The sequence below is a fragment of the Gasterosteus aculeatus genome, chromosome 3 (genome assembly GCF_964276395.1).
Source record: "Gasterosteus aculeatus chromosome 3, fGasAcu3.hap1.1, whole genome shotgun sequence".
Taxonomy (NCBI): domain Eukaryota; kingdom Metazoa; phylum Chordata; class Actinopteri; order Perciformes; family Gasterosteidae; genus Gasterosteus; species Gasterosteus aculeatus.
Genome location: NC_135690.1, coordinates 6105723 through 6128578, shown reverse-complemented (window position 1 = coordinate 6128578; position 22856 = coordinate 6105723). Strand labels below are relative to the sequence as shown.

At 47.1% G+C, this 22856-nt stretch overlaps 2 protein-coding genes across 3 annotated transcripts; both read left to right on the top strand.

The window, feature by feature from the left end:
- The first annotated feature begins 4596 nt into the window (after window positions 1–4596).
- On the top strand, window positions 4597–11287 carry mrpl37 (mitochondrial ribosomal protein L37). Its single transcript, XM_040171968.2, has 8 exons — window positions 4597–5247; window positions 6103–6286; window positions 7311–7426; window positions 8305–8493; window positions 8569–8723; window positions 8877–9008; window positions 9639–9713; window positions 11016–11287. The coding sequence occupies exons 1-8, from the start codon at window positions 4878–4880 to the stop codon at window positions 11091–11093; spliced, it is 1299 nt and encodes a 432-aa protein (XP_040027902.1). The 5' UTR covers window positions 4597–4877; the 3' UTR covers window positions 11094–11287.
- Window positions 11288–12730: 1443 nt separating this feature from the next.
- LOC120816452 (acyl-coenzyme A thioesterase 11) lies at window positions 12731–21275 on the top strand. 2 transcript variants are annotated; one of them, XM_040172060.2, is made up of 17 exons: window positions 12731–12779; window positions 13655–13858; window positions 13973–14042; window positions 14143–14203; window positions 14397–14501; window positions 14640–14775; window positions 15070–15161; window positions 15263–15324; window positions 15430–15549; window positions 15620–15758; window positions 16523–16578; window positions 16826–16892; window positions 18349–18432; window positions 19353–19486; window positions 20060–20227; window positions 20309–20435; window positions 20514–21275. In XM_040172060.2, exons 2-17 carry the CDS (start codon window positions 13663–13665, stop codon window positions 20751–20753), a joined length of 1857 nt encoding a protein of 618 aa, XP_040027994.2. In that variant the 5' UTR covers window positions 12731–12779; window positions 13655–13662; the 3' UTR covers window positions 20754–21275. The 2 variants fall into 2 exon arrangements, with proteins under 2 accessions (XP_040027994.2, XP_077954889.1); XM_078098763.1 differs by having other exon boundaries at window positions 12756–13164.
- Window positions 21276–22856: the final 1581 nt, after the last annotated feature.

The following is a 22856-nucleotide window of genomic DNA, read 5'->3' as shown; positions in this document are numbered from 1 at the left end:
TCAGACAGACACACACTGGATAAGATCGTGTTTCCACTGTTGAGCTTGCTGTACTGGAGTCAGACTAAAGGAAAGCGCTATACTCATTGGAAGTGAAAACACAGCAGTGTATTGACCGATGGTAGTATGACTTTATTTTTTGGGGTTCCAATTTGTTTTGGATTTAGTAATCGACATGATGACATGGCCATATGAATTATAATATACAGTAATATCCAAAGCAAGTGCCTTCAGCCATTCAATTCATTTTGTATTGCCTAAATCAAAACTTTTGAAATTTGCCTCACAGGGCTTTACAACGCGTACACTCTGTCCTGGCAACTTACACAGTGGCACAGGAAAAAATGGTAAAAAATGGTATTGAATGAATGGATTTCTCCTGAGACAGTGTCGCCTGTCAATCACCTCCATCCTCCCCAATGTGATCTTAATCCTATACCGACCCTGCCACAAAGGCAGACACTGCAGCTGCATGACCCAGGTGGCTGATGCTACCCACCCGAGCTCTGGACTCAGGGCCAGTAGAACGTTAGATGCCCCTGAACGGTAACAGCTTGACCAATGATTTTAATTGTATAATTCACAGCAAGAATGGCATTTAAAATAATTTCATAAATGATTATACATAGTAACTGTCACGGTGTGGTTCACTTCCTGTCTTATTTTGTAGTTTTCTGCCACTCGTGTCCCTGGGTAACTTCACTTCCTGCCTTGTCTCGTCATCCCCTGTGTTCCTCTAATAGTTTCCACCTGTGTCCAATCACCTGCACCTCCCTTGTGTATTTAAGCAGTGTGTCTCCTGTGTGACTTGTCGCGTCATTGTCTTTCGTCTCACATGTTGCCTGCTGGTTTTCCTCCCGGTTCCTATTAAAGTCTTTTGTTTCCCGCAAGTCTGCGTCTGAGTCCTGCCTTCCACCCTCATCCCGTGACAGAATGACGCGACCAAAGAAGGGCTCAGCAGACCCACTGCCAGACTACGGTCCGGACTACCTGGACGTAAGGAGTCCCTTCTGGCAGCGGAAAACAAACTGTGTTTTTGGTCCCAGGAGCTATCAGCTCGCCTGCCTCGAGCTCAGGGACCTCCTTAACCCTAGGAGGAGCAAGCGGAAGAAGCGATCTCCCGTTCCCGCTGGGCCGCCGCAACGATCTCCCGTTCCCGCTGGGCGGCCGCAGCGATCTCCCGTTCCCGCTGGGCCGCCGCAGCGATCTCCCGTTCCCGCTGGGCCGCCGCAGCGATCTCCCGTTCCCGCTGGGCCGCCGCAGCGATCTCCCGTTCCCGCTGGGCCGCCGCAGCGATCTCCCGTTCCCGCTGGGCCGCCCCGACTCTCACCCATGCCCCCGACCCGACCAGTTCCGGCCCCACGCTCCATGCCCCCGACCCGACCAGTTCCGGCCCCACGCTCCATGCCCCCGACCCGACCAGTTCCGGCCCCACGCTCCATGCCCCCGACCCGACCAGTACCGGCCCCACGCTCCATGCCCCCGACCCGACCAGTACCGGCCCCACGCTCCATGCCCCCGACCCGACCAGTACCGGGCCCACGCTCCATGCCCCCGACCCGACCAGTACCGGCCCCACGCTCCATGCCCCCGACCAGTACCGGCCCCACGCTCCATGCCCCCGACCCGACCAGTACCGGCCCCACGCTCCATGCCCCCGACCCGACCAGTACCGGCCCCACGCTCCATGCCCCCGACCCGACCAGTACCGGCCCCACGCTCCATGCCCCCGACGCCCCCAGTCCCCGCTCCGAGACTCAGGCTCCCTCCCTCCCATCCCATGGTCCTCTCCCACCCTCCCGTTGGTGATTTGAGGGCCGTCTGGGATCCGGCCCTTGAGGGGGGGGCTACGGGGTGGGTTATGGGGGGGGCTGAGCCGCCGCAGACTACGGAGTTGTTCCATGTCCCCGAGCTGGAGCAGACTGGGGAGTTGTTCCGTGTCCCCGAGCTGGAGCAGACTGGGGAGTTGTTCCGTGTCCCCGAGCTGGAGCAGACTGCGGAGGTGTTCCGTGTCCCCGAGCTGGAGCAGACTGCGGAGGTGTTCCGTGTCCCCGAGCTGGAGCAGACTGCGGAGGTGTTCCGTGTCCCCGAGCTGGAGCAGACTGCGGAGGTGTTCCGTGTCCCCGAGCTGGAGCAGACTGCGGAGGTGTTCCGTGTCCCCGAGCTGGAGCAGACTGCGGAGGTGTTCCGTGTCCCCGAGCTGGAGCAGACTGCGGAGGTGTTCCGTGTCCCCGAGCTGGACCTCGCTACGGAGGTGTTCCGTGTCCCCGAGCTGGACCTCGCTACGGAGGTGTTCCGTGTCCCCGAGCTGGACCTCGCTACGGAGGTGTTCCGTGTCCCCGAGCTGGACCTCGCTACGGAGGTTTCCCGTGTCCCCGAGCTGGACCTCGCTACGGAGGTTTCCCGTGTCCCCGAGCTGGACCTCGCTACGGAGGTTTCCCGTGTCCCCGAGCTGGACCTCGCTACGGAGGTTTCCCGTGTCCCCGAGCTGGACCTCGCTACAGAGGTTTCCCGTGTCCCCGAGCTGGACCTCGCTACGGAGGTTTCCCGTGTCCCCGAGCTGCCGACGACGACAACTACCCCGGACGTTTCCCGTTTCTCAGAGCCTGCCATTCCTGAGACGTTCCGTGCCCTGTGGTCACCGCTCCGGAACCGGCGAAAGGACCGCCCGCCGGGCCGACCCCCAGAGGCTCCTTGCTCGTCTGGCCGCCCGCCGGGCCGACCCCCAGAGGCTCCCCGCTCGTCTGGCCGCCCGCCGGGCCGCCCGCCAGAGTTTCCCGGGTGGTCCGACCAACGTCTCGGGGTTCCCTCCCCCCCTCCCCTTGTTTCGCTCTAGTGTGAGCCGCCTGGAAGTCGGCCCTTGAGGGGGGGGTACTGTCACGGTGTGGTTCACTTCCTGTCTTATTTTGTAGTTTTCTGCCACTCGTGTCCCTGGGTAACTTCACTTCCTGCCTTGTCTCGTCATCCCCTGTGTTCCTCTAATAGTTTCCACCTGTGTCCAATCACCTGCACCTCCCTTGTGTATTTAAGCAGTGTGTCTCCTGTGTGACTTGTCGCGTCATTGTCTTTCGTCTCACATGTTGCCTGCTGGTTTTCCTCCCGGTTCCTATTAAAGTCTTTTGTTTCCCGCAAGTCTGCGTCTGAGTCCTGCCTTCCACCCTCATCCCGTGACAGTAACAAAAACCTAGGACTAACTGGACATGATGTTTGGTGAATACATTCTGTAAAATATATAAATGAGGCAGCAATTTGTGATTGAAAAAAATATGGAACTCATTAATATGAAACATTTTTTGTTATTAAAAATAAGTTATATTCCTAATGACATCATAGCACTTTTTATAATGGTAAATGGACCGTACTTCTACGTCTTTTTTAGTCTTCTAACAACTAAAAGCTCTATAGCGCTACATGTCAACATTCGCCCATTCACACCCGTTCATACACTGATGACAGGAACTACCATACATGTTGACACCAGGTCATAAGCAACCAACATTCACACACCATTGTCACAGCTACACAAGCAATGTTGTTTAGTGTCTTGCCCGAGGACACACCAACATGTACTTGTCGTAATGACACATTTTATTCCATGGTTTCAGGTTCTGGTTGGTGATTAGAGCCTTGGAAGTGGAAGGACTCCACATGTAAGTGGAGTCACACATGGCGATGGGGCTGTGGACGTACTTTTTTACTTTATTAATACTGGACTATCCTTTACGAAAGAAGATAATTCAGTCCCACAATTCCTTGCAGCTGCAATATTTAGTGACATAACTACATTCACAGGAACCAACTATCATGTTCTGCCAGTCGGCTGGCGTCAGACTGCCCTCCGGTGCACAGACGTTTTCCCTGCGCTTGGGCCTACTTGCCTCAACTTGTGTTTTCTTTTAATAAAGTGTTTTGGAGTTTAAAGAGACCAGTCACAAAAACCCGACAGTCAACATTCCAAAGATGTATGTACAAATAACGAGACAAAAACATCCAAGCCTATAGTCTAATATTACTTACTAGTAGGTAGCGCTCATCAACAGAGCTCACCTAGTTTAAACTGTGACTGATCTACCCATTTTATACTAGGTAATAATGATTCATAAATCCAACAAGTCATATATTAATGCTACCTGGTGATCTGAGGGGTCTTTTAAGGGGGTTCAATGCTGTGTTTTGCCCACCTGCTTAAGTATTTTCATACGTTTAACATGGAAACTTGAATGCAGCTGTCATGCAGACCAGACTTGATCTTCTTTTGGTTTTGCTTAGAGAAGCGGAATTAATGGCCCAATCCCAACCTCCATATTTACGGACCAAAGCAGTTTGAGGCGCATTCCGCCCGACTCCGTAGATGTGGTTCTGTCCCGCCAAGTGTTTCAGGCTCTTAGGCCGACATTTTGTGCCCTTCATGAACCCTTTCCGTAAGTCAGCCACGGATGCTGACCAAGGGGATTACGCACAAGACATTGCAATATGACCTTAAAACGGGATAACCAGTGAAAGCATGGAAATGTAAAAAAAAAACATAAACAAGGAGGACGGCACACGTATGTTTTATTACATTAAATACTACATTTTCTCATTTGAGCTATTTGACGTAAAACAGTAAATGCATTTGAAAATGACATTGTCTCGTGACAAAGCGTGGCAGACGTTCAAATCCGAGGGTAAAAAGTATGAGACAAAGACCCCCAAGAGGCGACGATGCGGCCTCCGGAGCGCGGGGCGGCGGTAGAGCTCGATTCAAACCGCAGTCAGAAAACAAGAAGAAGAAGCAGAAGATCCAACATGGCGGCGCCCGCTTCACTCTCTGACTGAGGTCACAATTAGCGCCTAAAACCCAGAACAACTCATCAAGAACAACAGCAGGAGGGGACATGCTGCTAGAAAAGACTCGGTGTTTGAAAGCGGCGGCTCAGCTCTCCTCTCAGACGGTTTTGTTGAAGGAGTTGAGCCGGTTGTCCTCGCATGGAGGAGCCAGGAGACACTTCGGCATCAGCCGCCCGCTGGCGGCGAAGGTCCCCCCACCGCGCAAGCCCCGGGAGAGGGTGGACATCCCCGGGCTGGAGATGGTCACCTACGCGGACAGGATGCACTTCGTGCCGGGCCTGACGAAGCCCGTCGGCCCCCGTTGGGAGAGGGACTACAAGGACCCGCGGTACTACGAGTCTCCTCCGGCCCACGAGATGCCGCTCTTCAAAGAGACCCCGTGCTACGTGTTCAACCAGAGGACCAGCGCCCTGGAAGGTAACGTCACCCCACCTGTAGCACGCCAATGTGACGTCACGGGCACGACATCTCAAAGGAGCATCAGTGGGGGTCTGAAGTAGTTAAAGCGCTGCACGGAGGATATTCGATATGCATCGATATATTTTATGCGTATTCCTGTTACATTCATGAACATCCCACTGACCTCAGAGGGGTGCACCTATGCAGACGAGCAAGAATCCATTAAACTCATTTTAAGTAAGTAAGTTTAGTTTCATTTTGAAGCGCTTCTACTCTTTGGCAGATGAGCCTTGATCGATGCCTGTGAATGAATGTTCAGGAATAGCAACCACTGTCTTAATGTATATGTTTGATTATTAAAATCTCTCCTGACTGTGCTTGTTTCTGAATCCGCTCGGCCTGTGCCTCAGCAATGCACTCCTCCACATTACGTCCCCGACCCCCGTGACCCCTTTTGTAATGTAAGGCAATGGGCCTGCTGCCTGCGTCCCCCGGCTAAAAGCATCCGTCGTTATTCTGTTATGACGTGAACATTATGAATTAATACTATTTCATCTCATTGTACTCTGAATCTGTCAGAGACGTTTCACATTCAGAGTTTACTTTCAAGATATATAATGATTATGATTCTTTTAACCACCTAGAGTTCCGAATTAAAGGCGTCACCTTGAACGGATCGTCTGTCGATAATTTGACTGAAGTGAACGTTATAAATGAGTAAGATGATAACCTTCACAATGTGAGTTCCGTGGCAGAGGCAGTGCGGTTCATTCGATTGGAACGGCTCCATGCTCAACAGAGCTCTCCATGTGGACCCGAGCTATTATTTGTCACGCCTCATGTCTTTCAAATCTTTATCTCTCTCCTTGTCAGGCGTGCGTCAGGCTCTGTGGTTGACCAAGACGAAACTGATTCCCCATCTGCCGCCTCAGCTCCTCTCGTTGACAGAGAATCCTGCCAATCAAATACCAGATCAGGATGAACGCGTGCAGAACGCCATCAAACACGCCCGCTTCTGGGACACAACGCAGGAGCGACCGGGCAAAGAGAAGTACAGGTAGAGTCACACACACACTCACACACGTTCACAGGGTTGTGTTGTGGAGATTAACAATTAGTGCTTCACATTTGTGTTTGCGTGGATACTGAATTAGTGAAATCATTCACAGTCACAGAATGAATACTGCCTCCACAAGTCTTTCCTTACGGCAACTAGAAGATAACAGTGGCAACAGCGCTAGCAGTGCCAACAGATGCAGCATTTACCTGGCTAGTTGGATTAATACTTAGTGACAGTACTTGGTTCTGCTTAGCGGTTCGCTCCCATATCGATATTCATAACGCTACTTTTTACGCTTAATTAAGAGAAAGATGTCCTTTATTATTGGATACACCTTGTATGTAAACAGTCTTAAGCAGCAATATAAAAAGTTATTTTTATCTCGCTGCGATGGCGGCTGCAGTGTTGCGGTGGATATCTGATATCATCTCCCTTGTATGTGTCTCTCTGTAAAATAATAACACATCAATTCTCTGGGTTTTGCTTCTATAGAACCAGTTCCCGTTTTTAAAACCGGGATACGGGGGGGGCACATTATCATACACTAACATGGTCTTAAAAGCAGACATCCACGGCCAGCAATGTGAACAAAGCACGGAGAAGCTCTGATAACGTCAGAGGGGGAGATACTCCATTCTCTGCTCAGGTAGATCACTCACTGGGAATTTTTGGGGATAGTCTTGATGAATGCAGGTAATGGTTTGGCTCTGTGAACATGATCTGCAGAATGACTTTTGCCCCCTACAAGCTGGGGCACATGTAGCATGTTTGAAATACAAAGCAACTAGCCTCAAATACTGTTTATCAGGGATGCATTTCAGTACAACACTACGTACGGTCAGTGTGAGCTGTCTTCTGTTGGAGGAAAGCACAGGTCTGACTCATGGTGGGGGTGGTGGCTCCATTTCTTTCTTTGGCTCACCGCCGTGTGTGTGTGTGTGTGTGTGTGTGTGTGTGTGTGTGTGTGTGTGTGTGTGTGTGTGTGTGTGTGTGTGTGTGTGTGTGTGTGTTCCCATCTCAGCAACACTCTTCTCCTCAACCTACTCCACCTGTGTGCAACTCTACAGTCCAGCCACCCAGCGATCGGAAGGAGGATCTTTTCCGAGAAATACTCTTTGGCAGCCACATGGAAAAGAGGTAATACGGCGTCCTAGATCACCTGACCCGCATTGCTCTGACCCGGTTGCGGCGTGACGCTGTTTCTTTTTTGGCAATTGCCATGAAACCTAAGTAAAGTTAATTCATACATGTCAACGAGTCTCGGTGTCAAATGTTGTGTATGTCTGATTACTACAGGAAAGTTACTGAGAGAAAAGTAGTAAGAACCTCCGGGCGATGATGAAGGAGCTTCTTTGCACTATTTGGAGGAATTAAAGTAGGATATCTTATTGTGAAGAGCAGAACTAAGGTGCCAAATGGGTTGATCGATGGTCATTTTGGCGACACTTTAACTAATGTTAATCTCTGCAAAAAACATTGTTTACAATGACGATGGACACATGTTGTGTTTAGGGCCGTGGTAGCGCATTGGTAACTCACTGAACAGAATGTAGCTCAGCTAACCTTTATTCCCACAACGTCAAATCCCCTGTGCACATTTCACAATCACTTTTTAGTCGTTAAGTCGTTGGGACGTATTCTCTGGGGAGCACAAAGATGAGTTTGTGTTCTACATCTTTTGGCCTCAAGTGGCTGAAGTGTGCTGCTACCTCGGGTTTTTCCAGCTGGGTTTTTACTGACATGACCTGCTTACACACAAAATATGAACCTTTTGTTTGAGGTGGATGGAGAATTAAAACGTAAATCTTTTCCATGTAGAATGTGGGGCAGTTTGGCCTCTTGTGGCCACAATGAGAATTACAACAACAAACAAGTGGTTGTCACTTCGAAAGAATTTCATTCGTTGTTTAGTATTAAGCAAACGGGAGAGAACAGTACTTGGGTCAGAATATTGTTTCTCTCTCGAGGCCTCCATAACACTAACAGACCATTTTCATTCCATGTTTGAACACCAGGTGAGGACGTGTTCCAGATCAGGGGTCAGAATGGTTTGCTGCATAACTGCATGGATCCTCTTCCAGAGGTTTCTGGGAAACAGGAAGTTGCCGACACGGCAGATCATGTCCTGGAAGCTTTGTACCCTGTCTCCCCGACCATTGACCTGCAGAAAGTCCACGTGTACAAAGATGAGCCGAACTGCACCGGTCAGTCTGTCTGCGCCCGTCACCCTGAGGCTGCGTCTCAGTGCTCCTTTTGCTAATGACGTCTGATCCAATCAGGTTTCAGGGGTGACTACCCTTATCCCCACGCCCACACGCTGTACTTCCTGGAGGGAGCCGATGCCCGCTGTAAGCTCCGGCCTGAGCAGTTCAGAGCCAAGATGCTCATGTTCACCTTTGGAAACGCTCTGGTCCGTGCACACAAAGCCTATGGGGTGAGCGTTAAACACCGGGGATCCGCCTATATAGTCTGTGTACATACAGTGTTCAACCTGTTAATGATCCTCCTCTCTCGCTCTCTTCCTACCTCTTATACTGTGCGCGTGTGTGTGTGTGTGTGTGTGTGTGTGTGTGTGTGTGTGTGTCAGACCCAGCCCCGGCACGTACTAGATCGGCCCATAACGGTACAGGCAGTGGGGACCAACGGCCGAATTTTCCAGTTTATGGTTCTTCAGCTCAACACCACAGATCTCTCAGGAGACGACGGCATCAAGAACCAGGTGCTTCCTTCGCCTCCTTTTATAAATCAATAACTGCATGAGGGGTTTTGAGAGGAATCCTTGTAGTGATATTTGTTGCGCTGCAGCAGAACATCTGTTAGCTAGAGGACTATTTCTTCTGCGCGGGTTCACCCAGTAAACGCTACAGCGTAGATTGGCACAGAACGCTCATGTTTGGTTTGGTGTTCCAGCGAAGGCCTCCACACACTCCGGTGAGACCAATAACAACAAAATACACTTAATGAAGCACTGTCAATGAACTACAGGGTGCAGGAGAGTGTTTGACCACAGGTGCATGGTACTCACCCCACATTTGATCCTGTATCTGTATCCGGTTCTGGTCCACATGGCCGACCAATCACAGATTTTAAGTGGTCTAAAGCTTCAACATCAAATGCTGTCTCTCCTGATTTAAGAACTACTAGGCTACTAGCTCTTTATTTCTTCACTTGTCTAATTAATAATCTTAACTAGGACTGGATAATGTGCCATGCGTGTGTTTAAATAAATAAACTTGATGAAATAGTTTTCATAGAAGCCACTGTTCTCCATATGAATCAAACACTGTGTGTATACAGTGTGTGCTACCCGATGTGACGGGGTGGTTGAAACGCTGTCTTCCTCATGCAGGTGTGGCTGGAGGAAGATGTTGAGCTCTATGACTTTGCAAAAGTGCGACCACTCATCAAGAAGAAGCAGGTGAAGGTATGACGAGACCCCCGTGTGCCTGTTGGTACTGTGTCACTGCTACAGTGAACCCTCCTAAACAGATCACTATATATAAAACCTTTATCTAGTTTAACCTTTATTTAGTTTTCTGGGTCTGTATGTCATCCTGCGGCTTCCCAGGGCGGTCTCCTATGTATTGAAATGATAGTATTGATGTTTCATCGGGAGGGGGGGGGGGGCGACGGACATAAACATCCGACGTGCGGCCTCTGTCTGCTGGTGGGGGCGTGGTCTGTAAATGTGAAAAAACAAACTGAAGACTCTCTTGGGAGGGGGGAAAGGTTCTCCACCGGTCTTGAAGGAGTTCCAGAGGTGCTGAGCACTTGGCTGCTTGGCCTCCACTGTGCGGTCCAACTCCCCCCCGACCCTCTCAATGGGGTTAGGTGGGTGACGGTGGAGGCCGTGTCATGTGACGCAGCACTCCAACACTCTCCTTCTTGGTCAAATAACCCTCACAGAGCCTGCAGGTGTGTTTGAGGTCATCGTCTTGTTGAAATACAAATGCTGGTCCACCAAGAGCAGACCAGAGGAAAGGCCTGTCGCTGCAGACCTCACACCACCTCCGTCACCTCCTCGTCAGATCTCCACTGGTTCCACGTCCCTTCTTTGGGTGGTAACTGATGAACTTCTCTCATCGTGAAAGTTACTTTCATCAGAGCGTTTGACTGCATGTGAGGACTCATTTAAAGTTGTTGAAATGTCCCGGATGGACTGACCTCCCTGTCTCCGTAATGATAGACTCTTGTTTGTCTTTACTTAGTTGAGTGCTTCTTGTCATAATGTGGAGTAGAACTGTAGTGGAACAGGCCTGATCCCTGTATGGAACTGTGCAGCTACTCTGCTCAACACAACTGATGATCTCAAACACATCAAGAAGGAAAGAAACTCAAATGAGCACCGCTGTTAATGGAGAAGCATCCAGGTGACTGTGAAGCTCACTGAAAGAATGCAGAGTGTGCAGAGCTGCATCGAAGCACAAGGTGGCTACTTTGAAGAATCTGAAATAATGAACATGCTGGTTTATTGAGCATATCTTTGTTTACTACATATTCCGCTATACGTTGCGTTCCTTCATAGTTGTTTGGTCATCGAGCTGAAATGAAGTTGTGTGTGAGAACGCTTAAGGGGGGAAAGTAACCTTAATACAGCATGCGCTGTCTTTAGGTGTCTAGAACACATGATCCACTTGTCATTCTTACTTGTCAAAATAAATATGGATTTACCGTTTGTTTTTTCCTGGAAACGGGTTCTGATTGGCGGTTGTGTGTCTCCCTGCAGGTACCAGCTGGTCTGACAGGATACAAGCCTGAAGTCTTCAGCAAGTTCCTGGCACTGTACCTGCATGGGGCTGTGTAGGACTACACACAGCACCGTGTGTGTCTGGGCAGTGAGTCGTCCGTCAAGTATGCGTGTTGGTTTGGGTCACAAATCCAAACAGGATAATTCGTCAGACTGAAAATAGAAAACTCTTTTTTACACACTTGACTCCATCCCTCCATCTGTGGTTGCAACTGTGCAAACTCACTCAATAAACTAACTCTTATTCTGAATGAGTCGCTTTTTTTGTTTCCATGCCTGACTGTACACATTGAACATCAGTTCTTTTGTTCTGTTAGAAAAATAAAATCATCAAGTGTCAAGCTGCTGCTCAGAGAACTGCTTCTCTGCCTCCAAATTATATAATTCAGAAGCTTCAAGGTCGAAGATCTAAGTTACACGTCAGACTCTGGCAATAGTCTGTAATATTATATGGTAATATTACATATATTAATGTTAATATTATATAGTAATATAGTAAATATTACTATATTATAGTAATAATATAGTAATATTTCTTGAACTACTGTGACTAAGACAAAACATTTATTTTTAACATAAAATGATATTATTAACACAACACCTTCATCCCTGTTCTGAGAGATGTTCATCCTCAGAGCTGACGATGACACACTAGTAGTGTATCATGTGAAGATGCAGCAGTAACTATTTTAATGTCAATACGTTCAGCCGCTTTGAGGAATAAAAAATGTTCTGTTCAAAATATTGAACTTTTATTTCGCTGAAAGTTTGGATCATTTGAAAAAGAAAATGGAACCTACAAGTTTGAGTTTTGTTCTTTACCATTAAAAAATATGTATATAAAACAATGTATTTAAAATACAAATAAAGTATTTTGGGGTTGAATCATAACTAATTTAGTTCTCGAATCTTCAATTAAAATATATATTTTCATTCTTTGTTTTTAATTGGGTTAAGGTTAGTCACAGATTTTAGATTCTCTGATTAAAATCTTATTTTTTCAAGTTTAAATTCCATTTTTTTACTTCACTCGGTGCACTAGAGACTTCTTATTTCTATAATAGATCACTGTGTGATTATGACATTTAAGTGTTCTGTCCGTAACATTAAAGGACCACTTCAACTGGAAATGACCATTCAAACAGCACATCGCGTGAACCAAGATGAACTCAAATGGAGACATTTGAGACAAGTAAAGAATGAAAATCCTTAGGGATTCCAAAGTCACAAAACAACACTGAAGCAATAAGTCTTTTGTTTGGGGAGCAGGTATATAAACCATCCGGCTTCCATCAGCACAGCAACCTTTGAGTGGAACTTTTCCAAAGCCGGCTCCTTCTCATGGAATAACCTCCCAAAGACCAGCAGGCCCCAAAGGACTCCATCCAGGTCCGTCCGCCCCAATCACCTATACTTGGGATTAATGGCTATTATTTAGAAAACTCACATCCTGACCCCTCAAAAACAATAAGCCAATACTGTATTAAAATTCAAAAAATGCTTGTGTTGCTGGTTTGTGTCTATCTACCCGTCATGTGATGCCCTGTAACATTTTAAATAGTGGACTAAATATATCCCACCTGTAATTATTTCACTTTTATATTAAAACAAATCCGAGTAGAGAACGCGGTTATGCTTTGTGAATGTTTAGTATTCATTAAGGAGTTTTTTTATTTTGAAAGGTTCTACCGGAACTCTCTTGTTTCCGGCATCTGGCTCGATCCTTCTTCAGGTCGCTGGCAGGTAAGTGAGCTGCGCTGTGGAGGAAGATTAAACGTCCAAGTTGAAGCGTTAAACTTTCCTTTAAGTCCACGTTTACTCAAATAAGCTGCGGCGTTTGCAGCTTCCGAATGAATATAAAATAAAATGTTTTACGGAGTAGAAGTTACGTTGTCCGAAGCGACGTCTGTGGGTCCCGAGGTGTGTGACGCTCATGTGGCGGAACTAGAAACCAGCTTCTACGCTCGTCTCACTCCAGATGTTTAGCCTCCACAGCTAACACGGATGCACAGCTGCGTTCTGGGACATCAGCACCCAGCGTGCACATTTACACGTGGAACGTTAAAACTAAGCGCCGTGTGAGACTTGTTCTGGAGAAGATGAGTCATTGCACAGGAAGCTGTTGCAGGCATGTATGTGTGTGCGTGTGTGCATGTATGTGGCCATCATTGACCCGATGTGTCATCGCCGGAGGCAGAAGCAGAACTGATTTAGATCAGTCGGTTCAGTAGGAGGGAGCGCTCCCTGCTGGTAACAGTCAAAGTGCTGCTTTGACCAAAAGGACGTCCGGGATGGACTACAGGAGCCCAACTGACCCATCAGCACCTGGATTCCATGCCATGACTTAAATATGTTAATGATGTAGTAGGGGTGTCTAATGGACCAACCATTGTCATATACCACCTAACCTGCACATGCTGAGCACTTTGTATACACTGTTTGTTAATCATGAATCATCAAATGAGCCCAAACTATTGTTATCAATCTTATCCCACAAGGGCGAAGCCCTCAAACCGTGCACGTTAAAGAGTCATTCATTATTCGTCTTCAAGCTGAACGAGATAAACGTCTAACAAAATGTAAACCCAGCTCATGCTAAGAAACCGTTCTCCCCTCAGCTTTGAAGATGAGTTCCAGAGTGTCCGGTGATGTGGAGAACACAGATGAGGAGGCTGAAGAAGAAGAAGAAGAAGAAGAAAAGAGTGTCAACCCGACAGAGGTCAAAATGAGTCAGATCGTGATGCCGTGTCACAGCAACCACAGACAGGAGCTGAGTGTGGGTCAGCTGCTCAAGTGGATAGACTCCTGCGCCTGCCTCTCCGGTGAGGGCTCTGTGTGTGTGTGTGTGTGTGTGTGTGTGTGTGTGACTCCATCAATATTAACCCGTGAATAACCAGGAGGCGGGACATGATGACGTGTCTCTTTCACATGCGCAGCCGAGCGGCATGCTGGATGTCCCTGTGTCACCGCCTCCATGGATGACATCCACTTCGAACATACAATCAGGTAACAGGGAGTGCGTCTACAGAGACACGTGTGTGTGTGTGTGTGTGTGTGTGTGTGTGAGTACAGGTAACTGTCTCTCTTCCTCTCTCTCTCTGTTCAGTGTGGGTCAGGTGGTGAACATCAAGGCAAAGGTCAACAGAGCCTTTAACACCAGCATGGAGGTGAGATCACCTTGCATTGTGTTCCTGCTCTATATTCTAGCATTCCTGGACACCATGACACTTGCTTCTCTTTTGTTCCTCACTTGTGAACGCAGTCCGTCCTTAGACCGGGACATAGAGACACCTTGGCACGTGCTAGCTACAAGCTAACGAATGCTTCACTGTAGCTCTTCCCCGGTGTGTTCCAACCCAGGTGGGGGTCCAGGTGAGCTGCGAGGACCTGTTCTTGGATCGGCACTGGAGGGTTTGTGACGCCTACGCCACCTTTGTTACCCAGCGCACAAACACCGGGAAAAAGGTACAGTGTGCTCTGGAACGGATGTTCAACCCGCCTGCTGAGTTGCAACAGCCTGTGTGATCGATTTGGGCCGTGTGTGTGTTTGTGTGTGTGTGTGTGTGCTATTGTTTCTGACATATGTACTAACATCTATCACAGGTGATCTTGAAGGTCATTGTACCTCACACTGAGAAAGAGCAGGTGGAGTACAGCGTGGCGGCTGAGCGACGCAGGGTCAGGATGCTGCACGATGACATCATCAAAGATCTCCTCTCCCACGCCTCCGTCCTGCAGGGTGGGTGTGAGGCACGCCGCCGTAGCCGTTTGCCCCTGATGAAGCCGTTACTGCACTGAGTTTGGAGTTGTTGAAGGAGTTTTCTCGAGCAGCGCCCCCTACTGTGTGACTCCGCGGCGGTGAAGAGTTTTGTTCCAACGTTTGTACATCCGGGAGTGAACGGGAACTTTGTTGGCTGAGATCAACTTTTGGAAAAAATGCATTGCAATCCAGCCTTGGACAAGCTGGGACAACAGTGTGAGTGGTGTGGACCCTCCAGTGACTCTCTATCACCTGTGTGTGTGTGTGTTTCAGCTGACAACTGTGCAGCGGGCAATGCGGTGGCAGCAGAGAAGACCCAGGTGGAGAGTGTGGAGCTGGTCTTACCCACACATGCTAACCACCAGGTCGATACTGATGTATTCTATTTGTCAACGATACATGATCCATCTCGTGCAATCAGTGTGTATTCAGGGTGTGTCATCACTTCCCTCTATCTGAATACCAGGTGAACACGTTTGGGGGGCAGATCATGGCGTGGATGGTGAATGTAGCTACAATTGCTGCCAGGTACGGTCCCACGCGCGTTTGGAATGCGTTATTTGGAGCCGGTCTAGAGACATAACGGTCTCCTTCATTACTCTACTTATGGTATATACGTCTTCCTCGTTGCAGTCGACTCTGTCAGGCTCACCCGACTCTGCGCACCATCGACATGTTCACCTTCAGGGGACCTTCTCACGTTGGAGACAGACTGCTGCTCAGGGCTATAGTCAATAACGCATTCAAAAACAGGTACCGTGTGTCCCAACAAAGTAAAATAAGCAAACGATATGCAAAAAGGCTGACTGTGTGTGTGCTGCAGCATGGAGGTGGGGGTGCGAGCCGAGGCCTACCACGAGGAAGGGCCTAACCGGCACATTAACTCGGCCTTCATGACCTTTGAGGTGCTGGACGACCACGGGAGGCCATGCACGTTACCGCGGATACGACCTGAACCCTTGGTGAGTCTAACCTCTTAAAGCCTCAAGCAGGTCTTTCACCTCTGGAAAGACGGTGCTTCTTTAAGCATATTTGTTCAAGCAGGGATTCCCGTCCAAACCACAATCCCACTGGTTCCAACAGGAGGTCCAGCAGCAACCTGACAGCACCAGGAATTGCATTTAAATGACCGCAGGAGCACAAAATCCTATTTGACCCTTTTTTCATGGAGATGAAACCATAAAATACAACGAGAGAACTGTTGAAACATGTACTTTGTTACAACCCAATTTAAAGACAACTTATGAATGAATGTTGGTCACATTACATGTCATTTAGCTGACGCTTTCATCCAAAGCGACTTACAATTAGTCCAATGGTTGCTGATGTGCAGGTGGCATCTCGCGTATGTTCTCTGGTCGTCAGCCTATGAATGGGTGAATGAATGGTGACCACGCTGAAGGGGGGGCGGCATATCAGCTGTAGCCGCCTGGTTAGAGCAGAGAGGAAGCTGTGAGCCAATCAGTGAGTCCCGCTCACTGACACTGATAGAAACTAAAAGGCACACAGCGAGAGATCAGTTTTACCAGATTGTGACACACGTCCATCAATTGTTTCCTTTAAGCATTTGTTTTGTTTCACAGTCAAATAAAGCAGCTATAGCTGTTTCTGAACCTGAATGTATTTTGTGGACATGTTTATACTCCACGTTAAGGAGGGATGTATTTAATGAACCTGGACTTTTCTCTGTCTGAGTCTGTCTGTCCCTCAATGTCTTTCATCACAGGAAGGGGGGAGGAGGTTTCAAGAGGCCACAGCCAGGAAGAAGATACGACTGGACAGGTAAACTATCTGCCCGTGACTGTGAAGAGGAAGTACTTTCTCAGCTTTTTAACTTGACTTTTCAGGAAAGCGCAAAATCCACAGAAATGTCAATATGCAGCACAGAGTGGGAACATGCATCACACCGGCCGCCGCGCTAAAGGCAGGAAGGGAAACATGTACTGTGCAGCTAGTGGTCACACGATGAGGGGATACCTGAGTAGATATCAGCCAGTTCTGACACTAAGCTTTCCCTTTGTTGTTTCAGAAAGTACATCATCTCACGTACGCAGGGAGAGGTCCCCCTGTCTGTCCCCTGGGACCCCAGAAACCAGGTAACAACATGACTTTGTTAGGTTTAGGAATACTTTCCTGGTGATGGATTCAAAAGACAGAGCCCCCTCCCCCCTCAACTGGTCCACGGAGACACAGGGATCACTAAAACCAGGACCAACGGGGGAAACGTTTCTTTGAGTTGTTTATTAACAACTGGATGCCTTCTACGTCTGCAGGAATACGGGTGATCATAAACCATGAAGACATGCTCATAAAACCTTGTAGACTGAACGCTTTGAGCGTCTCAGCTCTGAGTGCGTCCAAACTAGAGCCAACGGAGGGACATGCAGTATGGGGGGAGACCGCAGTTCAGATGGTGTGGTGGACACCATGGTGGTGTCGTCTCGGTGGAGAACAGTAGAAAAGTGTCGATGTGCAGCAGCTGTGTCTCCCTCTATCCTCCAAACAAAGAGAGCAGAATCCCACTCAGCTGTTTATTCATCTGGCACCGTGCCTGACATTTGTGCATCATAACACATCAGGGATGGAATTAATCCAGTAGTGCGTGCTGTGTGTCCGATGTCCACATTACATGTCAGATCTTCCATATAACTGCAGCGTCCATACACTAATCTTATTTGAGTTTTCTTTTTGATGAGATGAGCAGTTACAGTGGTCAGCGATAGATAAAGACACACACTAACCAAGATGTTTCATTAGCTTCACTCTGTATAAAGATGTTGGTTTTTATTTTTAGATTTTACATGAGCCAAACTTTCTGAGGGGCGTTTGATTTGATATCTGAGTTTAAACAGTTTGGTGAAACTGTTCCACTAAAAGCTTCATCAACGTTCAGATTAGACCTGGTTAATAACACGGTGCAGGTAATCATGCCTCCGCGGTCCAAAGTCATTGGAACATTTCCGAGAGCAGGAGTGATGAGACCATTAATCACCACCAGTTCTGACGCTAGTTTTTCCAAAGCATGCGATAGTTTTTAATTCATGTCTGACTTTGTTTAAGTTAGTTTAAGTCAAGTCTAAAAACCTAACCTTCCCGAATTTCCCGAAATCCTTTTAAAATTACTCTAATTTTTTATTTTATTAATTTCTTAAATGAATTTTAGTATTTTCATTGACAAAAACATGTTTATTATTATTATGACATCTGCTTTCTTATAATTCTTTGGTCTCATAACAATTAGTGGAAACTAATTAGACTAATAGTACGATAATAACATTTGTGTAACTGGATATTTTTCTGCCACTGTCCAAACAAACCAACTTTAAAGTATTTGAATGTCAACATTCAACCAACTGTTTAGTTCCTACTACCGGGCTACATGAAGAACCGGGCTATTCTTGCTGTGATTGTTATCATTGTTGATTGTTTTGTCCTTGTGTCACTGTGTGTGTCCTCGGCGCAGAGGAGCAGCATGAGCCCAGTGTTAAAGTCGTGCATAGCGCATGCTGCTGTGTCTGTTTGCTTATACATTGTGCGTGTGTGTGTTTTCAGGTGTATCTGAGCTACAACAATGTTTCTGCTGTGAAGATGCTGGCTGCTAGAACCCACTGGCGACTCAGCTCTGAGAAAGACGAGGTATCCAACGGGGGTTTTGTGATCTATTTTTTCATGTGACCACAGGTGCGACAGTTCAATCCCCGGCTGCGTTGGTCCATGTCGATGTGTCTTTGGGTAACACACTAAACTGGTCCCTGCTTGTGGTGTATTATTGGGTTTGAATCAGTGGGGCTGGTGGAAAATCAAATCCATTTCAGCAAACATCCCAGGTTGATTTATTGTATCAAAAACACATTACGACTTTGCAGTTAAATATTTAGTATTCATGCCAACATGAAAAACCCCAGTAAATAATACTTTGACGCTCTTATTTTTGTCACCCTCACAGACAATTCAACATAATATACAGTATATATTTAATGGTAATCAGTAGGATATAAACTGCACTCTATACATGTCAGTCGTTTCGTCTGCTTGAAGGTGATAAAATATGGTCTCTTTACTTCGCCCAGGATGTGTTGATACCAGCCTGGACAAGAACGCGCAAGCTCAGGGAAAGACCAATGTTGCCCCAGGCCGAGTCTGTTTAAGGACGCTGATTGGCTAAATTATATGTCACACATTCTTCCATTTAGTCACCAATTGGTTAAAATGCTTCTCAGACCCGCGGCAATCATGAGGCGCAGCTAGAACCCCCATGAAGACAGGATGTGCAGGAAAACAATGACTTTTGCACTGATATCATATATATACAACTATTACTGAGTACATTCCATTTTTCAAAAACATAAATATTGACAATTTTTATAATTTAATAATATATTTGTTGCGGCGCCCCATTTCCTTCTATTGGTTAGCCTGCACTGGCTTGAACGTTACTGCGTATGGAATGATGACATGTGGCGTTAAAGAGCTTTGAGTGGTCAGAGGACTAGAAAAGGCAAATGCATGGATGCAAATGCAAATGTTGGATGTTTATGGGGATTGTTTGTTCCCAGGTCCGTCTTTACACCATGGAGCAGAAGTCCACGTTGAGCTTCAGGGTGGAGTCGGAGGTGGATGTTCCTGCTCACAGAGCCTTTTGTCTGCTGGCTGAGCTGAGCAACAGGCCGAGCTGGGACACACATTATCAGTAATTCTTCTACACACACACACACACAGTTGCAGAAAAATACCCGAAAGATGCTGAGAATCCAGATAGTGTTTTTTTGGATTTGGTTCATAATCTGTGCAGAAGGGATGAATGTTGAATGCCCAAATCGCTGAATTTGTTTGATTTAGTCTGGACTTTGGTTTCTGGCAGGGTATTCCAGTGTTGCCAACTGGAGATACAGGTCAGGGTGTTCATAGCCCAGTGAGACATGTCAGAAAACCTTTGAAGTGTAAGGTCATCAAGCAGGGGGAAAGTATTCTCTACATAGAGCTCAGGTAGCTCGCATTATGTTTTCTTATATTCATTTTAAATGGGGTAAAGTGGTTGAGTGGCCACGTCCTCATTTGTGACAAAAGCCCCTGTAAAACCATAACTGTAGTTTTGACATTTAGCTTTTGTCCAGATTTAAGCCACTAGACATAACGTGTTAATTAGAGCTTTAGAAGAGCTGGTAGGACCGTGTTCGCTTTGGATGCAGCCTGGCTAGAAGTTTCCTTCATCTCCCGTCTCTCTGCAGCCCTGTCAGCAGTATCTCTGTGTTTCTGCAATCAGAAAATGTGAGCTGATTCACCGGGTGGACGATGATGACTTCCTGTATCGAGTGGTGACCCCATCGGTGAGTCGGGGAGCAGGAGGTGCCCCAACCTCAGCCCATCAGGGAGAAGGGATTCTGCAGGACTTCATCTTGTTGGCTTCAAAGAGAAAGCCGTGTGGCAGCGGGTCAGTAGAATGACAGGTCAAAGGTCATACACCGCTATTCCTCCAGGATCACCTGTGGATTGTTATGTTTTCCTTCCTCAGAGATCCGTATGTCATCGCGCTGCGCTCCGTGTCCCTGCCCACGTACCCGCCCTCTGAAGGCTACAACAGAGGAGAGGTTCTGTGTGCTGGCTTCACCATCGTGGAGACCAGCAATAACATGTCACTGGTGAGACCAATAGTCACTATAGCCGATCAAAGTGTGTATTACTACAATCAAAACAAACTCCCCCATTATTACTTTCAGATCAGTTACTATAACCAGGCGTCTCCAGAGGTCCTTCCCTACATCTCCACAGATATCGCCGGCCTCTCTTCCTCTTTCTACCACACGTTCTGCTCCTGCAGCCGATACCTGACCAGGAACCGACTGCAGTCCTCCTCTGAGCTGCCGACGGGCCTAAACCAGGTTCCCAGCACAGACGGTCCCACCTGTGAAGGTGAAGCCGACAGTTTGTCAGCGGCCGTCCGCAGCACCCATCTTTAGTCAGTCAGTTCCCTCGGGCAGGTTTACAGCCGTCACATCAGGGCTCTCAAGTTTTTAAGATACCTGGGAGGGACATTTTTGGACACTACAGCCGACAAGGGGGGGGGGGGGGGGGTGCGGACGATACGGCCGGAGTAACCAATCAACCGAAATGAGTGAGAGCCCTGGTCACATGGCACAACTAATGTGTCACATGGCACTACTAATGTGTCACATGGCGCTACTAATGTGTCACATGTCACTAATAATGTGTCACATGTCACTAATAATGTGTCACATGGCACTAATAATGTGTCACATGTCACTAATAATGTGTCACATGGCACTACTAATGTCACAACAAAAGGGATATTTTCATAAAAACTAACAATGTTGTTTTTTATACGGAGATATTTACATCTAAGATGAGACTAGAGGGGCTAAAATGCATGGCGGGAAACACTTTGTTTAATGCAGTTAGCACAAATTTGTATTTTGACGTTTTATAAATATGAACAAATAAACATATGTTCCCATATAAAACCATATTTACTCTTTGTCGTTCCGTTCAGAATTCAAATGCAAACTACAAAACCATATAATAATAAAGTACATGGCATGATGAGTGAAACAATCATAGCCACGATGCAAAAGGAATTTAATTATTGAATCAAACGTTGGTAATAAATTGGATCATAATAGATATTTTCTACATCGTGGCTACGATCAGCTGTCCAGCACTGGTGTCTGTTCCCTTCTCACATCCTGAAAGCAAGTGAATGATTAGTAGTTGGTTAGTAGAGCTTGTGCGGGAGGTTAGATCTGGTGGGGCTTTCCTCCACGCACAGCCTAGAACCGTAACCTGGATAGAAGTGTGCTGCAGTGTGTTGTAAAGTAAATATTTTGAGGTGGAACAGGACGAGGCGCTCAAAGTGTTCCATGCACAGAGGGTAACCCGACGGGCCGGTACATAAACTTTTACTACAGTCGGACTTATTTGAGGGAGAAGTTACAATGGGAGCGCCCCGCTCTCCCTGCCGATGGCATGACGCTGATTCTCGGTAATCTCGGCTGCTGGGGAACGTGTCTGGGCAGATCCTCCACCTGAAAAAGTGAAAGAAGTCATCAGCTAGTTGCAGCTTAGAGAGAAGTAGTGAGGAAAAGGAGAAGATAGCAAAACTGTCTGGTTATGTGTAGTTCTAGTTAACAAAACCATTTGTTGAAACCTCTTTTATCAAACATCTTCTAGCTGGGTCATCGACATTCCACATTTCTACTTTATACAGATTATGCAATGGTGTCAGGTATCAGCTTATTAACTGATACCTGTTAACCAAAGTGTAACAATATGTGTCTAATGGTTTCGTGACCAATTGGCCCAAACCACTAAAGCGCTTCTTGGGTGGCAAGGCGTCTTATCAGCCATCATATCAGTGACATTTGGCATTTGTGACAAAATATAGAGCCTCTGGTGAGCCCTGTAGTTTCTGTTCTTTTGATAGGTTACCAAACTATGATATCAGACCAGCAGATAAGATCAATGCAATAAAAGCACAATAAAATAAGGTCAATGTGGAAAGGACCGTTTCCTCAAACATAACAAACGCTGGTGTCCCTTTTTACACACGGGTACAAAGTTTGCTTCAAAGTCCAGTTTTTAGTCAATAACATTTCTGTTCCTGGGATATGACTTCATATGAAATATGTAGTATATGTACGGATGTGTTTCTTGCCTTTCTTCCATGCCTGTCAGTCCTGTCCTCTCTAATTGTCGTCTCTGTCTCTGTCCTCTCCTGCCTGCTCTTTCTACTGTCTTTAGAAGTCTTTAGAGCAGAGATCAGTGTTTTCACAGATCTGGTGCGCTTATTGTCCACAGTCTCTACTGTGCACATCCAGTTAGAACTCTGCACAGGTAGCAAGGCACAGTACGCCATTTTGCCTCTAATATTACTGCAATAGAAATGTCTCATCTATTATGAACACAAGCAATCAAAATATAAGGAAGGATGTCCTTCCTGACAGGTCAACAAATGTGAAATCCAGAGAACTGTGCGTGACACCGTGGGGATGTTTACTCTCTGCCTGAAGTCAAATTACCGTGTAACTATTGATTGTTTCCTGTTA

Excerpts from the sequence above, each read along its gene's own strand:
- mrpl37 (XM_040171968.2), top strand. The coding sequence starts at position 4,878 with ATGCTGCTAGAAAAGACTCGGTGTTTGAAAGCGGCGGCTCAGCTCTCC. Across the intron at positions 8,724-8,876 it reads GTGCACACAAAGCCTATGGG|ACCCAGCCCCGGCACGTACT; the intron begins GTGAGCGTTAAA and ends TGTGTGTGTCAG. Across the intron at positions 9,714-11,015 it reads TCAAGAAGAAGCAGGTGAAG|GTACCAGCTGGTCTGACAGG; the intron begins GTATGACGAGAC and ends GTCTCCCTGCAG.
- LOC120816452 (XM_040172060.2), top strand. The coding sequence starts at position 13,663 with ATGAGTTCCAGAGTGTCCGGTGATGTGGAGAACACAGATGAGGAGGCT. Across the intron at positions 15,162-15,262 it reads CCACACATGCTAACCACCAG|GTGAACACGTTTGGGGGGCA; the intron begins GTCGATACTGAT and ends TCTGAATACCAG. Across the intron at positions 15,759-16,522 it reads GGATACGACCTGAACCCTTG|GAAGGGGGGAGGAGGTTTCA; the intron begins GTGAGTCTAACC and ends CTTTCATCACAG.